This window comes from Polyodon spathula, chromosome 28 (assembly GCF_017654505.1).
Source record: "Polyodon spathula isolate WHYD16114869_AA chromosome 28, ASM1765450v1, whole genome shotgun sequence".
NCBI lineage: Eukaryota > Metazoa > Chordata > Actinopteri > Acipenseriformes > Polyodontidae > Polyodon > Polyodon spathula.
Genome location: NC_054561.1, coordinates 3,342,873 through 3,355,486, shown reverse-complemented (window position 1 = coordinate 3,355,486; position 12,614 = coordinate 3,342,873). Strand labels below are relative to the sequence as shown.

General features: G+C 40.7%; 1 protein-coding gene across 1 annotated transcript; it reads left to right on the top strand.

The window, feature by feature from the left end:
- The first annotated feature begins 1,686 nt into the window (after positions 1-1,686).
- Positions 1,687-11,643, top strand: tut1 (terminal uridylyl transferase 1, U6 snRNA-specific). Its single transcript, XM_041231324.1, has 10 exons — positions 1,687-1,859; positions 2,214-2,404; positions 2,483-2,692; positions 3,079-3,193; positions 3,541-3,668; positions 4,365-4,591; positions 5,053-5,162; positions 6,767-6,889; positions 7,270-7,362; positions 8,076-11,643. The coding sequence occupies exons 1-10, from the start codon at positions 1,781-1,783 to the stop codon at positions 9,323-9,325; spliced, it is 2,526 nt and encodes an 841-aa protein (XP_041087258.1). The 5' UTR covers positions 1,687-1,780; the 3' UTR covers positions 9,326-11,643.
- Positions 11,644-12,614: the final 971 nt, after the last annotated feature.

The following is a 12,614-nucleotide window of genomic DNA, read 5'->3' as shown; positions in this document are numbered from 1 at the left end:
ACCCTAACAACAGGGAGCAGCTCCGGGAGGAAAGACAGTTTCCATGGCGACTTGAAGCTTTTTATCCCTTAGCTAGCGACGCCGTGCTCGGAAAACACAACGCCGTCTCTTCTTTACAGTGATAGCTACGTTTGTTTATTTATTTATTTTGGGGTTCCTAAAAATAACTAACTAAAATAGGCCTACTGTACATAACAAAAAAAAAAAAAAAAAAAAACTTTTTTGGTTTGAAAATTGTGCTCCATTCCTTGACAGTCTTGACTGTCATATTTTCAAACAAGTGGTATCTATCTGTATCTATGTGTGTCTGTCAGTTCATAATAGTGAGCTCAGTTTTTTTTTTTTTTTTTTTTAATTTTAGGCAAGGACCACAAGCTGCTTGCTATTGTTTTCTACCTACTGCACATGTTGTGCATTTTGATGGACACCAGGCTTTCCCTCACGTCATCTGAACCCAGACATTCACAAAAAAGAAGAAAGGCCATCGCCCACGCTACCACCCAGTCAGTGTCATTTTTTGTCGTTTTTCCTCGTAGTACAAATGAATGGACAGTTTGTTTAAACTATTGAAACACAAACGCGCTGTGACATGATTTTAGCATGATCTGAGGAGGCTTTGTATTTCCCAAGTGTGGAAATGAGTCAGCCAGCCCCACTGAAAGCATTATCTGAGCGCCCAATACAAATGTCAACACCTTCCTGTGAGCATAAATAGAGCCCACAAGGCAGACAAATAGATAACCGAATCCAAAACTCAAAGGAACCCTAAACAGACTCTTATTGTGAGTTTCTTCTTTTTTTCCTTTGATTTTGAGAGCTTTTTAAATGTAATTTATCCTCCAATGTAGTATTATGTCCTCATCCCATATCCATACAAAACTTTACTGTGATACATTCAGTCATTTCCCACAGTATGTCATACCTACTGCCCATGCATGCACCTCTATGCTGAAAGTGTACCATACAATATAAGCCGATCCTCCTAGCTTCTAAGTGGTCTATACAGCGTTTGTATTCAGCATCCTACTGCAATATAATATAATTTATATTGTGTTATAGAGTTAAGAAAAAAAAAACTACCACCATAACTAGTATTGTGACTTCATGACCATGCAATTAATCTGCGTTAGTTGCTCAAATAGCTTTTGAATCGATCTGCAAGGAATGTGATCTCAGTAAGCTAGTGGTGTGTTTGTACATGTGATCTGTACAATGTGGTTCACGCTGCTGTCAGTTAGCGCTCCTTTCCATGCCAACCAGCGAGGAAGCCCACTTACACTTCCCGGAGGGGTATCAAAAACACGGCCCAGCTTCACCAAATAATCTTCAGTAGCAATGCAGGCAGTAGCACTATAATGGCAATGCTAAGGGAATTTGCATAGAAACTTATTGCATTCGCATTAGTGCAATAGGGCAGCTGCAATGGGTAGGAACCATTTAAAGAATTATTATTTTTTATTATTATGTAGTTATAGATTTGCCTCTCACAATACTGTCAAACCACGCGTTTATGTCCCGTAACTCGTTTCAATGCGAAGTGTAGAAATACGGCTCTTAAAAATGATTTTTAAATTTGTATCGCCCTCTGCCGCAGCAGAACCGTCATGCCAGGAACCTTATTTTCTCTTCCGGGTGTCGGAACTAAAACGATGGGTAGCCACGTTTTCAGTCGGGCGCAAAGAAGAGGTGAGCACATGGAGAAAAGTGTGTTGGAAGGAGGGAGATTTGATTTCGTTTTTTCTTTCGTAAACAGCTGTTACATTTACTGTGATATACGGCGATGGAGTCGGATGCAGACACCCAGGCGCTTGCAAAGGGAGGGTTCCACTGTGTGCTTTGTGATATCAATGTTCCAAATCGTAAGTTTTATAGTAGTTTGTTCAAAGTCATGAATTTTTTTTTTTTTTTGGTAGTCAGTTTTATCAGAAACGTCCTAAATCAACTGTCAGTACATGGTGTACGACGATTGTGTAAAGTATTTCTTACATAGGTGTTTAATGGATGATTTTTCATGCACTTTAGTTTATCTTGAACGAGGGAAGATAGTTCCAGATAATTCTAATGAAGGTCTGTCTCTGAGACAATCCAGCAATTTTTAAATATTTTTTTTTTAGCAGAAACCTTTATGTTAGCTAAGCATTTTGAAGCAGAACCGTTTCTATCAAACTTTTTTTAAATTGTATTGATAATACAATTTCAACATGTGTGTGCAGAGGCGAGCCTGGAGGACCATTTAAAAGGCAGGAAACACCAGAAGCTGCGCAGTGTGCGTGAAACGAGGAAGACCCAAGAGCAGCACAGCGTCTTCGTTAGTGGATTTCAGCGCGGGACGTCCGAACTCCAGCTCATAGATCACTTTCAGCGCTTCGGACCCGTGGCTAGCGTCATCTTGGACAAAGACCAGGTCAGGGGTCTGTTTTCACTTGTGCTATACTGTACCGCCTCCTGCGAAGATGTCTAACATTGTAAGTTAATATTGCAGGGTGTCTATGCGATTGTGCAGTTCAGTAACATGGAAAGCCTGCAGGTGGCGCTGGCGGCACCCCAGCACTGTATGGCAGGCCAGCGCCTGCGTGTGAAGCCCAGGGAGACGAAGGAGTTTAAATACATCCCCAAAAAGAAGCAAGATCCCTCCAAGCAGCAGCTGATCAGCCTAGAGGAGTTGACCCCAGTTCTCTGTCAAGCTGGCACTGTGAGTTCAGCCACTCAAGTTCCCACTTTTGCTTTCAAGATCTGTTCCTCTGTGAGCCCATTCCAGGTTTTACTACAAGCTTGATTAGCCCCAGTGTACAGGTAACATGCACATGTGTGTCTTACTAAGCTCCCAGTAAAACCAGGAATGGATCAAACTGCAATGCAATGGCTTTATTGAAATAATGTCTTATTTCCAGCTCTTATGTTAACATCGGGTAGCCCAAGATTAGTGCTATTTGGGGTTTGTGAAACTTTAGCATATTGTGTATATTGTTACCTAACTGTCCAACAATCTGGTCTCAGATATATTGGTTTTCAATTAGTCTTTGTACAACACAGCTGTACTGTAGCTTTCAGTTTTGCTATCTCTGTTTTTTCTGGCAGGTGAGTGAGCAAATGCAGAAGCTGGTGGAATTGTTCGAGCTCTCTGAGAGCGAGCAACGTCTTCGTGAGCTGCTGGTGTCTCTCCTGCAGGAGGTCTTCTCAGAATTCTTCCCAGGTACAGCACACTTGCAGTGCCAGCATGCACAGTTGGTTGGGTGGGGAATTTGTTCCCTGTTTTAACACACTAGCAGACAAGCTAATGTTGGGTAAGGCAGTCCTGGGGTCTGTGAAATCAGCAGCTTAAGTATCATGCTAAATATCATGGTATCCTGATCTAAGGAATCTGCTGTGATTTAATGATCAATCTCACCCCCACATGTGCAGTGTGAAAAACAAAATGTTGTCCATGTGCGAGCAACAGATCAGATGGGATGTTTTGCATTTTACCCCCAGAAATGGGCTTCTGCACGAGTGCACCAAAACTGGTGCGACTGTTAAAATTGAGTTCTGTTTGTATTTCAGAGTGTAAGATCCTGCCTTTTGGCTCCTCAGTGAACAGTTTCGACATCCACAGCTGCGACCTGGACCTGTTTCTAGATCTAGAGAACACCAAGACTTTCCAGGCCAAAGCAAAGAGCACAGCTGCACAGGTACATAGCAGACAATCCATTTCAGGGATGGAGTGTGATCTGTTCCTGGCTTTACAATGAGCTTAATAGAACACCACTGGGTTTGTTTTCATGTACACTGCCCAATCAAGCTCATAGTAAAACCCGGAGTGGGTGATAATGCAAAGCAATAGCTTTTGCTAGACAATACCTGGGTTTAATGTGTTGATTATCCTAGATTCTCAGTTCCTTTTCAGGACTGACACTTTCTAACAGGAGCGCTTGTGCTGCAGGCCTGTCAAACTCCAGGACTCGGGCCAGCAGGTCTTCTGGTTTTCATTCCAACTTAAGCTTAATCTAATTTGTTCAATTGGAGATTTTCATATTTTTTTTTCAAGGTTGATTTTTACAGTTGATGATTTAAAAAAATACACTTGATTCAAGGTGTACACTACCAATGAAACATTTTGAGGCCTGGAAGGAAGTGTTACATTTGTGCAGTTAATCAAGTAATTAGACCAATTAATTGAGAGTTCGGGTGGAACGAAAGCCAGAAGACACTGCAACCCTCCAGGAAGTTCTTTTTACCTCTGTTGTACTGTATTTGAGTTTAATTTTAAGTAAACCACTAATAGAAACCTTGGAGACACCATAGATTAAAGCAGCATAATGTTTAGTCCTCTTAAAGTAAGTCATTCAAGTGGATTGTGTTCTAGGTTGTTTTTTGTTTTTTTGCAGGCAGGTGAAGGGCTGTCTGAGGACGCCCAGTCGGAAGACTCGATCCTGTCGGACATCAACCTGGAATCGGCCACGTCCGCGGAGGTCCTGGAGCTGGTGGCCATGGTGCTGCAGAAGTGTGTGCCAGGGGTCCACAAGGTGCAAGCAGTCCCCTCTGCCCGCAGACCTGTGGTCAAGTTCATCCACAAAGAGTCCGGGCTGCAAGGGGATATCTCCATCAACAACAGGTCATAGTGATAGTCCTTTCTGTATGTCTGCATGTGATCAGGAGAGAAGAGCAATTCAAATCTTAGACACATATAATCCTAACCAGTATTACAGGGGTAGCTAAAGTAGGCCCTTCCACTTCTAGTTCCAAGTTCTTTAATTGAGCCAATTACACTTGTATCCAGACCCTGTAGTAGTTGGTGATGTAATCGTGATTGGCCGCTCCTGGATTAGTTATGGGATGGGTTATCTAGCCATGTTGATGCTGCTGCATTGAAATTTTTTAAGATTTGACGCTGGGCTACCTTAGAGGCTGATAATACAAGACAGGCTGTTTATTAAAAGAGCAGTAACCAAGGATTTTAAAGCCAGTTTGCACGAGAAATACGATCACTGCCCCCCTTTTTAAAAAGGCTTTTAAAAAAGAAAACTATTTAAACTGTAATTTTTACTTTTTTGTTTTAAAATTTCTCTCCCTCAGGCTGGCTGTCCGAAATACTCGGTTCCTTCAGTTGTGCTCTTCTTTGGATGAGAGATTGAGACCGCTCATCTATGTTGTCCGGTACTGGGCTAAACAGAAACAGCTAGCTGGTAAGGAACTCATCTTAGTATGCAGAATACTATCCAAGTCTGTCGGATACGTCTACAGAATGTAGAAGCCGGTTACAAAGTGGACTGCTCATTAACATGCAAGATAAATATAGCCTTTCTGTTTTTGATTGTCCAACACCTCATTTAGATCTTTTCAGATAGATATTCACACTTGCCAGCAGGTGGAGCCAAACCCTTTCAATTCTCCTGAAGTGCTTATTTCTGTAATGGGCCTGTGAAAAGATTTTTTTTTTTAAATTTAGTAGTCTTTTAAAATGTGTGTTAAACTGGTAACTGACTTGCTGAAAATGGATTATAGTGTTGTGGTAGCGCCACTGTAGTTAAGGTTAAAATGAGCTTCCCATGCTAAACCCATTTTTTGGACATTAACATTAATTAATCAGGCTGAAATTCTGGATTTCAGGTCAGATTGGCAGGTGCAATTTTCCCCCCAAATGGGGTGTAGTTCTGTTTGGTAGTTAGTTTCTTTGACACATCAAAAATAATATTTTCCCATAGAGTAACATTACAAAACAGTTCACCTGCGTGGTTCTCTAAAACTGCCAGGTTAATAAAAATAAAAACTACCAGACATGTAGATACTATTTGTGTGACATGCCTTTTGCTATGTACATTTTAAGATTTAAACCTGGTTCCTTAAATTCTTAAAAATGCGCAAACTTAGTGAATTTTGCGCAGCCGAATTCTGCATAAACATGGCCTCTGAAATGTGGTGTCAACTTTATGTACTGTTTATTTCAGGAATAAACAAAACAACTTTTAACTTGAGCTGCAGTTGGGTATCCTTTTGTCTTGTAGTTAATTCACTGGGATAAAGTAAGCCCCACAAAATGTATTCTCTACTTCTGGGATATTTTTTCTACTTTGTGTCACTAACATCTTGCTGAAAAACACAGGCACATGCAGGGGCCACGCCCCCCTGCCCCTGCTGCTATGCTGTCTCTGACCTCTCATACAGAATCATTTGATAATTGGCTAGTCTGTTATAACTCCAAGGACAATGGTGATTTTAATCACTGTTACTGATGTGGAAGAACAGTTTTCTCCATCTGTTACACTGATCAACTACTGCTTTGGGACCAAGTTTATGGTCAACAATTTCTCAGTGTTATGTTCCTATGGCCAGTTTTTTGGGGAGCGTTTGTCATGTCATCAGTGATGTCATATGTGATGTTATACATAGTGGTGCAAAGTTAAGGTTTCGTGTCATCCTTAACTCGCAATTTCCTCACTTAAGAGTTTTGCTCGAGTAACCGTAACGTTACTTTAACGCAGTTTTTGCAATGAATTTAATAAATTAAAAATATTAAATGTACCCAAAAACAAAATTTAATTTTAGCTAGTGGATTTTAGGAGGAAAAAAAAAAAAAAACATAAATTCAGGCAATCGAAAGTGGCGATTTTTTTATTGAATTAACACATCTTCAAAGATTAATCAAACTATGTATATGATATTTGAATTAGTAAGTTAATAGAACTGAGGCTCGCATCTCAATCTGGTGATGGGTAATTTGGTTCTGGCAGGTTAATCTCTGAACAATTAGCACCTCTAACAGAAGGTTAATGCATGTCGTCTTTTTCAGGAAATCCTTGTGGTGGAGGCCCCTTGCTGAATAACTACGCCCTGACTTTGCTTGTGATTTTCTTCCTTCAGAACAGACAGCCTCCTGTGCTGCCATCCGTTAACCATCTGAAATCACTTGCAGGTACACTTGGACCCGTCAGTCCAGGCTGGGTTTAACATTCCGAGAGGTTAATGGGGTCATTTAAAGTGGACTACCTACTTTCTCTGTTAACCTCCAATAATAATCAAATTTGTTGACACTGTTTAAAATCCCATAATTGTTTCTTATTAAATTCAAACATCATTTGAAACTAATAAATGACATTGTGCTGTACCATTGAAGCAGAACAAGATAATACTGTTTTTTTTTTTTTTTTGAAAGGCCCATTTTTATGTTTGCATGGTCGATCCCATTATAACGCAGATCCCAAAATGTTTAATGTTATTGGATGTATTTTGTATTAATTTTTTTAAAATAAGTAGTCATTCAGTTAGTCAAGCCACGTGCCCTTTGAATTTCAGGTGAGGAAGATCGCTGTATGATCGACGATTGGGACTGCACTTTTCCTTGTGACTCTTCGACAGTCCCAGCCAGTGAAAACACTGAACAACTCTGTAAGTAAAAGAGCTTCAATTGATTATCCTGAACTTTCAATGTTTCACGTACAGCAACGAAATCAAGTTTGTTTTTATAACCATGAAGGGAATAAGTGAGAAACATGAACCCATAGGAGGCAGTGTGGTCCAGTGGTTAAAGTCCAGGGCTTGTAACTACAAGGTCACCAATTCAAATCCTACTTCTGCCACTAACTGACTCACTGCGTGACCCTGAGCAAGTCACTTACCTCCTTATGCTCCATCCTCCACTTACAATGTCGTATTGTAATTGACTCTGCATATAATGCACAGTTCACAGCCTAGCTCTGCAAAGCGCTTTGTGGTGGTGGTCCACTATGAAAGGCACTATATAAAAGTAAAGATATTATTCAGTACCAATTACATTTATTTGAAATAAAATCAGAAAACAAGCTGTATTTATATAATTTCATCCATTACATTTTGACTTCACTTTTGCGGTTAACAAAATTAGAGTAAGTTATCGTAACAATGTAGAGAATTAAAACAACAGTTAAATGCTCCAAAGAAATGACAAAGTTGCCTCTCCTGAAATGAGGAGAGTGGCACTTAATGGGTTAAGTAATGAGTTTAATCCATTCCACCTTTCCAATTGTATATCACTTTATAGATACAACTTGATGTTGTTAGTAGCATTTATTTAGAGGCAATGCAGATCTTTTTAATGCGTACTCTTTTGTTTTGGTTTCCAGGCACCCTTCTCTCTGAGTTTTACAATTTTTATGGGCAGTTTGACTTTGCTGGGGCCGTGATCTCCCCACGTCACGGCAGGGCTCTCCCGATCACAGATTTTCTGAACTCAGAGGGCGACAGGAACCCTCGTCTGGGGCCCCTTAACATCCTGGACCCCTTTGAGCTGTGCCACAACGTGGCGGGGAACCTGAACGAGCGCACCGAGCAGCGCCTCCGCCGGCAGTGCCAGGAAGCCGCCAAGTACTGCCGCAGCCTGCAGTACCAGCGTAAATCCACCAAGGGCAAGGTCTGGGGTCTTGTGCGGCTCTTCCACCAGCAGGGCGGCAGTGCCGCCCCAGAAGCCTCACACGGTCAATCAGGAGAAGCCGGGGCAGACAGAATGGTCATCGGAATCCCTTTCAAACTAAGTGCCCTGTCGGGCGACACCAGAAAACAGCTGCAGGGATCTGGAGACTTCAGGCAGTTTTGGTTCAGTGAGGTGTGCAGGGCGATGCTGTGCGCCCTGGAGAATGTGTTGCAGATCAGCTGCAGCCCGGTCGAAAGAGTCAGCGAAGAGGGTGCCAAGCCCAATCCAAGTGGGGAGCAGAGTGGCAGTTCCAGAGAAACCAGCTTCAACGAAAGTGCAGAACAGGAATCTGCAAACATTGATGTTCCTCGTATGAAGGCTCCCCTGAAGGGAGGCACAGAAAATGAGACCAAGTCCCAAGAGCTGAAGGGGAAGCCTAGTTTTCAAGAAGCCAACAATAATGAGGACGTTCATTCCAACGCAATAGACTCCCCGATCGCAAGCCTTCAGGATGAACCCCAATCTGGGGTCAAGAGGCCCCGTCTTTCAGAGGAGACCCCGCAACCGTCCAGCTCCAAGAAACAGAGGCTAGACCCTGCCCACCCGCAGACTGCTGTTGGTTGGCAGTGCACCCTTTGGCATAAGGTGTGGGCTGGGAGGAGAAAAGTAAGGAGAGATCTCTTGAGAGGGCTGAAGGAGGACTCCAGGCCTGATGGTGGCAGCATTGAGCTAGAGTCTAAAGTCACAGAGGCCATCGCACAGCAGGAGAAAGAGGCCAAGGTGTCGGGGGCAGTACTGGAGTTCACACTCCACGCTGAAGTTGTAGGAGGGACAGAAGACACCAGGACTTTGGCCAAGTTCACCCCGGTTGTTGATGGCAGCAATTTGTTCCAGGATTTCTTCCATTTCCTGGAGTCCTTTCTGCCGAGGATGACAGAAAAGTTCTTGGAGAAATCCATCTAGATGAGCAGGAAAAAAAAATAAGTTAGACGTTGAGCCTTGCAGCCTGCTGGTGAGAGCCAAGGATTGAACAGCAGGCTTGAATTCAAGCAAAATTTTAGAAGCGTAATAATCCTATGATGTGTTTTATGATGCGTGTGATGTTTGATCTGTAATAAGACTTCTTCGTACTGTAATATATCTCAGATAGTTGCGATGTGATGGGATGTAAGACACACCAATGCATAGCAGATCGAGCTATTGCAAGATTTACTTTTAGCTTTATGAGACTCATTTATTTATCCAAATCTCAAGAGTAATAGGATCAGCATTGTAAAATATGGCATGGCAATGGAATTCTTATTTCCATCACTATTGTGATGTACAGTACAAGGTTCTCACGAGACTCCATGTTCTGGAATCTCCAAAGGCTGCTCTTGCCATTTTCAACTATTTGTTTTCAAACAGACCAGTGGAGCCATGTACTGTACTTCCTGGACGTAGACTTAAGAGAACCCCCTTCAAGCCCTGTAGATGCATACTGTTGTTGGTTATGTATGGACATGTGTAAATTCCTATCTTACTGATACATATTGTTCAATGAAGCCGTTATGATTCAGTAAATACATTATGGAATTCAATGTGTAACTTTATCGCTGAAAAATAAGCTGTATAGGTTGGACCCCTTTGCCTGGAAGAAATTTGTTACCACCTAATTGAACTGTCCTTGTCATTTAGTATAACTCTAATTTCCAGAATTGAATGTAGCATTGAAACAATCTGTTTATATAGATAGATAAATAAAAAGCAGCAGCAGGGATATTCTGTGCAAAATGCTCATTTTTGGATTTGCCTGGAAAAAAAAAAAATCTGTCTCAATATTGTTCTCCAGTGGGTTTTGATTTTTATATAAACCAATTACAGCATCAGACACATCAGGCACCCCAGAAGTTAGATTCAATACTGTATTAGAAACTGTTGGTTGTACTTGGCTAAACTTTTTTACGCTTTCTGTTTGGTTTGACAGTGATGTGATTTGTATTTTGGTGTGCTGCTCTGTAAAGTGATACTGATAAATGTGTGCAATTGCTTTAATTACTTGTCCATTTGTTCTAGCAGCATGTGTAAATTTGAAGTGTTCTGGTTATGTTTTCTGTCTAATTTAAAACCACGAGCTGAGAAATGAAGACCTGGATATGGTGATATTTTTGTAATTCTTGGGTAAAATATATATTTTACATGTGATTGGAAATAAGCATTTTTTTTTAATATAGGGTTATTCTTCAGTCAGGTGTTCTGCTTGTGTGTTTTTTTTTCTTTGAACAATACAAGTGACAAACCATTTTCCATTTCCTTGTCGGAGTTTGATGTTTTTCATTGCAATATTGTGCTTCTTCTGTATGGGTGTTCTTTTCTATACCTAAGTACCTACTGTCTTTACTTATTAGGATCTACATTGAGTTACTCACTATTCCCAGGGTAGGCTCCATGAGAACATAAATGTAACTTGGGGTCGAAACCCTTGACCTACGATGCCACAGTCAGGGAAAGAAGTCCTCTGACATTACCTCGGACTATGGCTGACAAGACCTCCCCTTTAAGAAACTGCCATTGCACGTACAACTGCTTTGTATGCCAAACACATAGCACTAACTTAGCAGGCAAACTCCATGCCATTGTTTAGGCTAGTCTAGCTCCTGTCAACAAGACTGATACTTCATTGTGACAATTCATAATGGCTAGAAGTCACTGCAGGTGACAGGAGGCAAGCCTAGTGCAAAATCTATTGCAGCTCCAGTAACTTGGGAGAGCGGCGATTTAATTCGTCGTCCCGCAGGCTCTGCCAGGCGTCCGTGTGAGTGTGTGTTTCATCTGTCTGGTCTTGTTTTGAATTATGCGACCAGTCACAAGAAAAATCCTCCTTCGTCAGATTTCCTGCACAGGATAAATTGCTGCAGTAGTGACGCCAAGCGCAATTATGGGCATCTCACCTGCTTAAGACTTACTTTGGCATGGGAAGCCTTGCGTTCAGTTTGCTTCCTACTAGGTTTCTTGTGTATATTAGCTGTGTAATGCTTAAGTTTTCTATTGATCGATTAATCATTTGATCTGCAATTGTGTTGAAAGACAATTACAAGAAATGCAAAGTATTGACTTAATGCTATTTCCAGCAAATGTTTAATATGAATAATTTAACATATATAGTTACTGTATTTTGACAGTTTGAAACTATTTCCTTACATGTAATTGAAAGTTAGCCAAGATCTTTAGAAGTACCCTCTGTCATTTAAGATACCACATTCAGGAAGACCAGATTAATCGATCTTTTTTTTTGTTTGTTTTTAATCAATCAAAGCCCACCAGTCTGATTTTAATGAATCATTAATTGATTAAAACCGAGGGCTGAAGACCAGCCATGAAAAATGACTGAGGCACTTTCTGAATAAGGTACTATTATAGAATTGAGTATCTGTGGTTCTAAATTTTCAGGACCTGTGAGGATTTGTACAGTGCTTTTTTTTTTCTTTGGAATATCCAAATTCAATAAAAACTAATGTTAAATAATTAGGTACCAATGCTTGAATATTTGTTGTAGACACTATACTTAAGAGAACACTTGGGGAACAACCTTGCAGTGAAATAAAATTTTCCCATTGTAAATGCTCTGCCTAATGGAACAGGAACTTTGCGTAAAAAATAAATAAATACCTTTTTAGCACAGAACTGATTCACAATTGATACAGTACTGTTTTGTAACCTGATTACTCTTCATCAAACTGAAATTCAAGTGTATTATTCAGTCTTTTCAAAACAGATTTGTCACCATGAGAGTAATGCTGCTGCATGTAATGTGTGTGTGGTGTGCTGTGTTAAAATGTGTTAATTCTCGTATTCATAATTACTGTTAGAGCTGATGCTGCATTTTTACTGTACGTAGAGGTGTTTTGTTAATTTAGTATGCCAATTTGTTTATTATAATTTATTAACATACACCTCTTGCTTTTCTCTTATTCTGTTCATTTTATATGTTGATGCATGTGCATCATGACAGAAGTAATACATACATTTGTATTTATGATTTCATACCATGATTAGACTTGACGTTGTGTCCGGTGGTCAAGTCTATCTAAGAAAACACTTCACTTGCTTTCCAAGCGGTGTTCTCTTAGCCAGAGATTCAAAAAAACTACTTTCCCAGTGCAGCTGCGCAATGATTTGTTTTGACTTGTTCTGAATACTTTAAACCCGCCCCCAACTACTGAGTGGCAGCACATTACTACATTCTTATTGGAGACTTCATTTGCGAGATTAA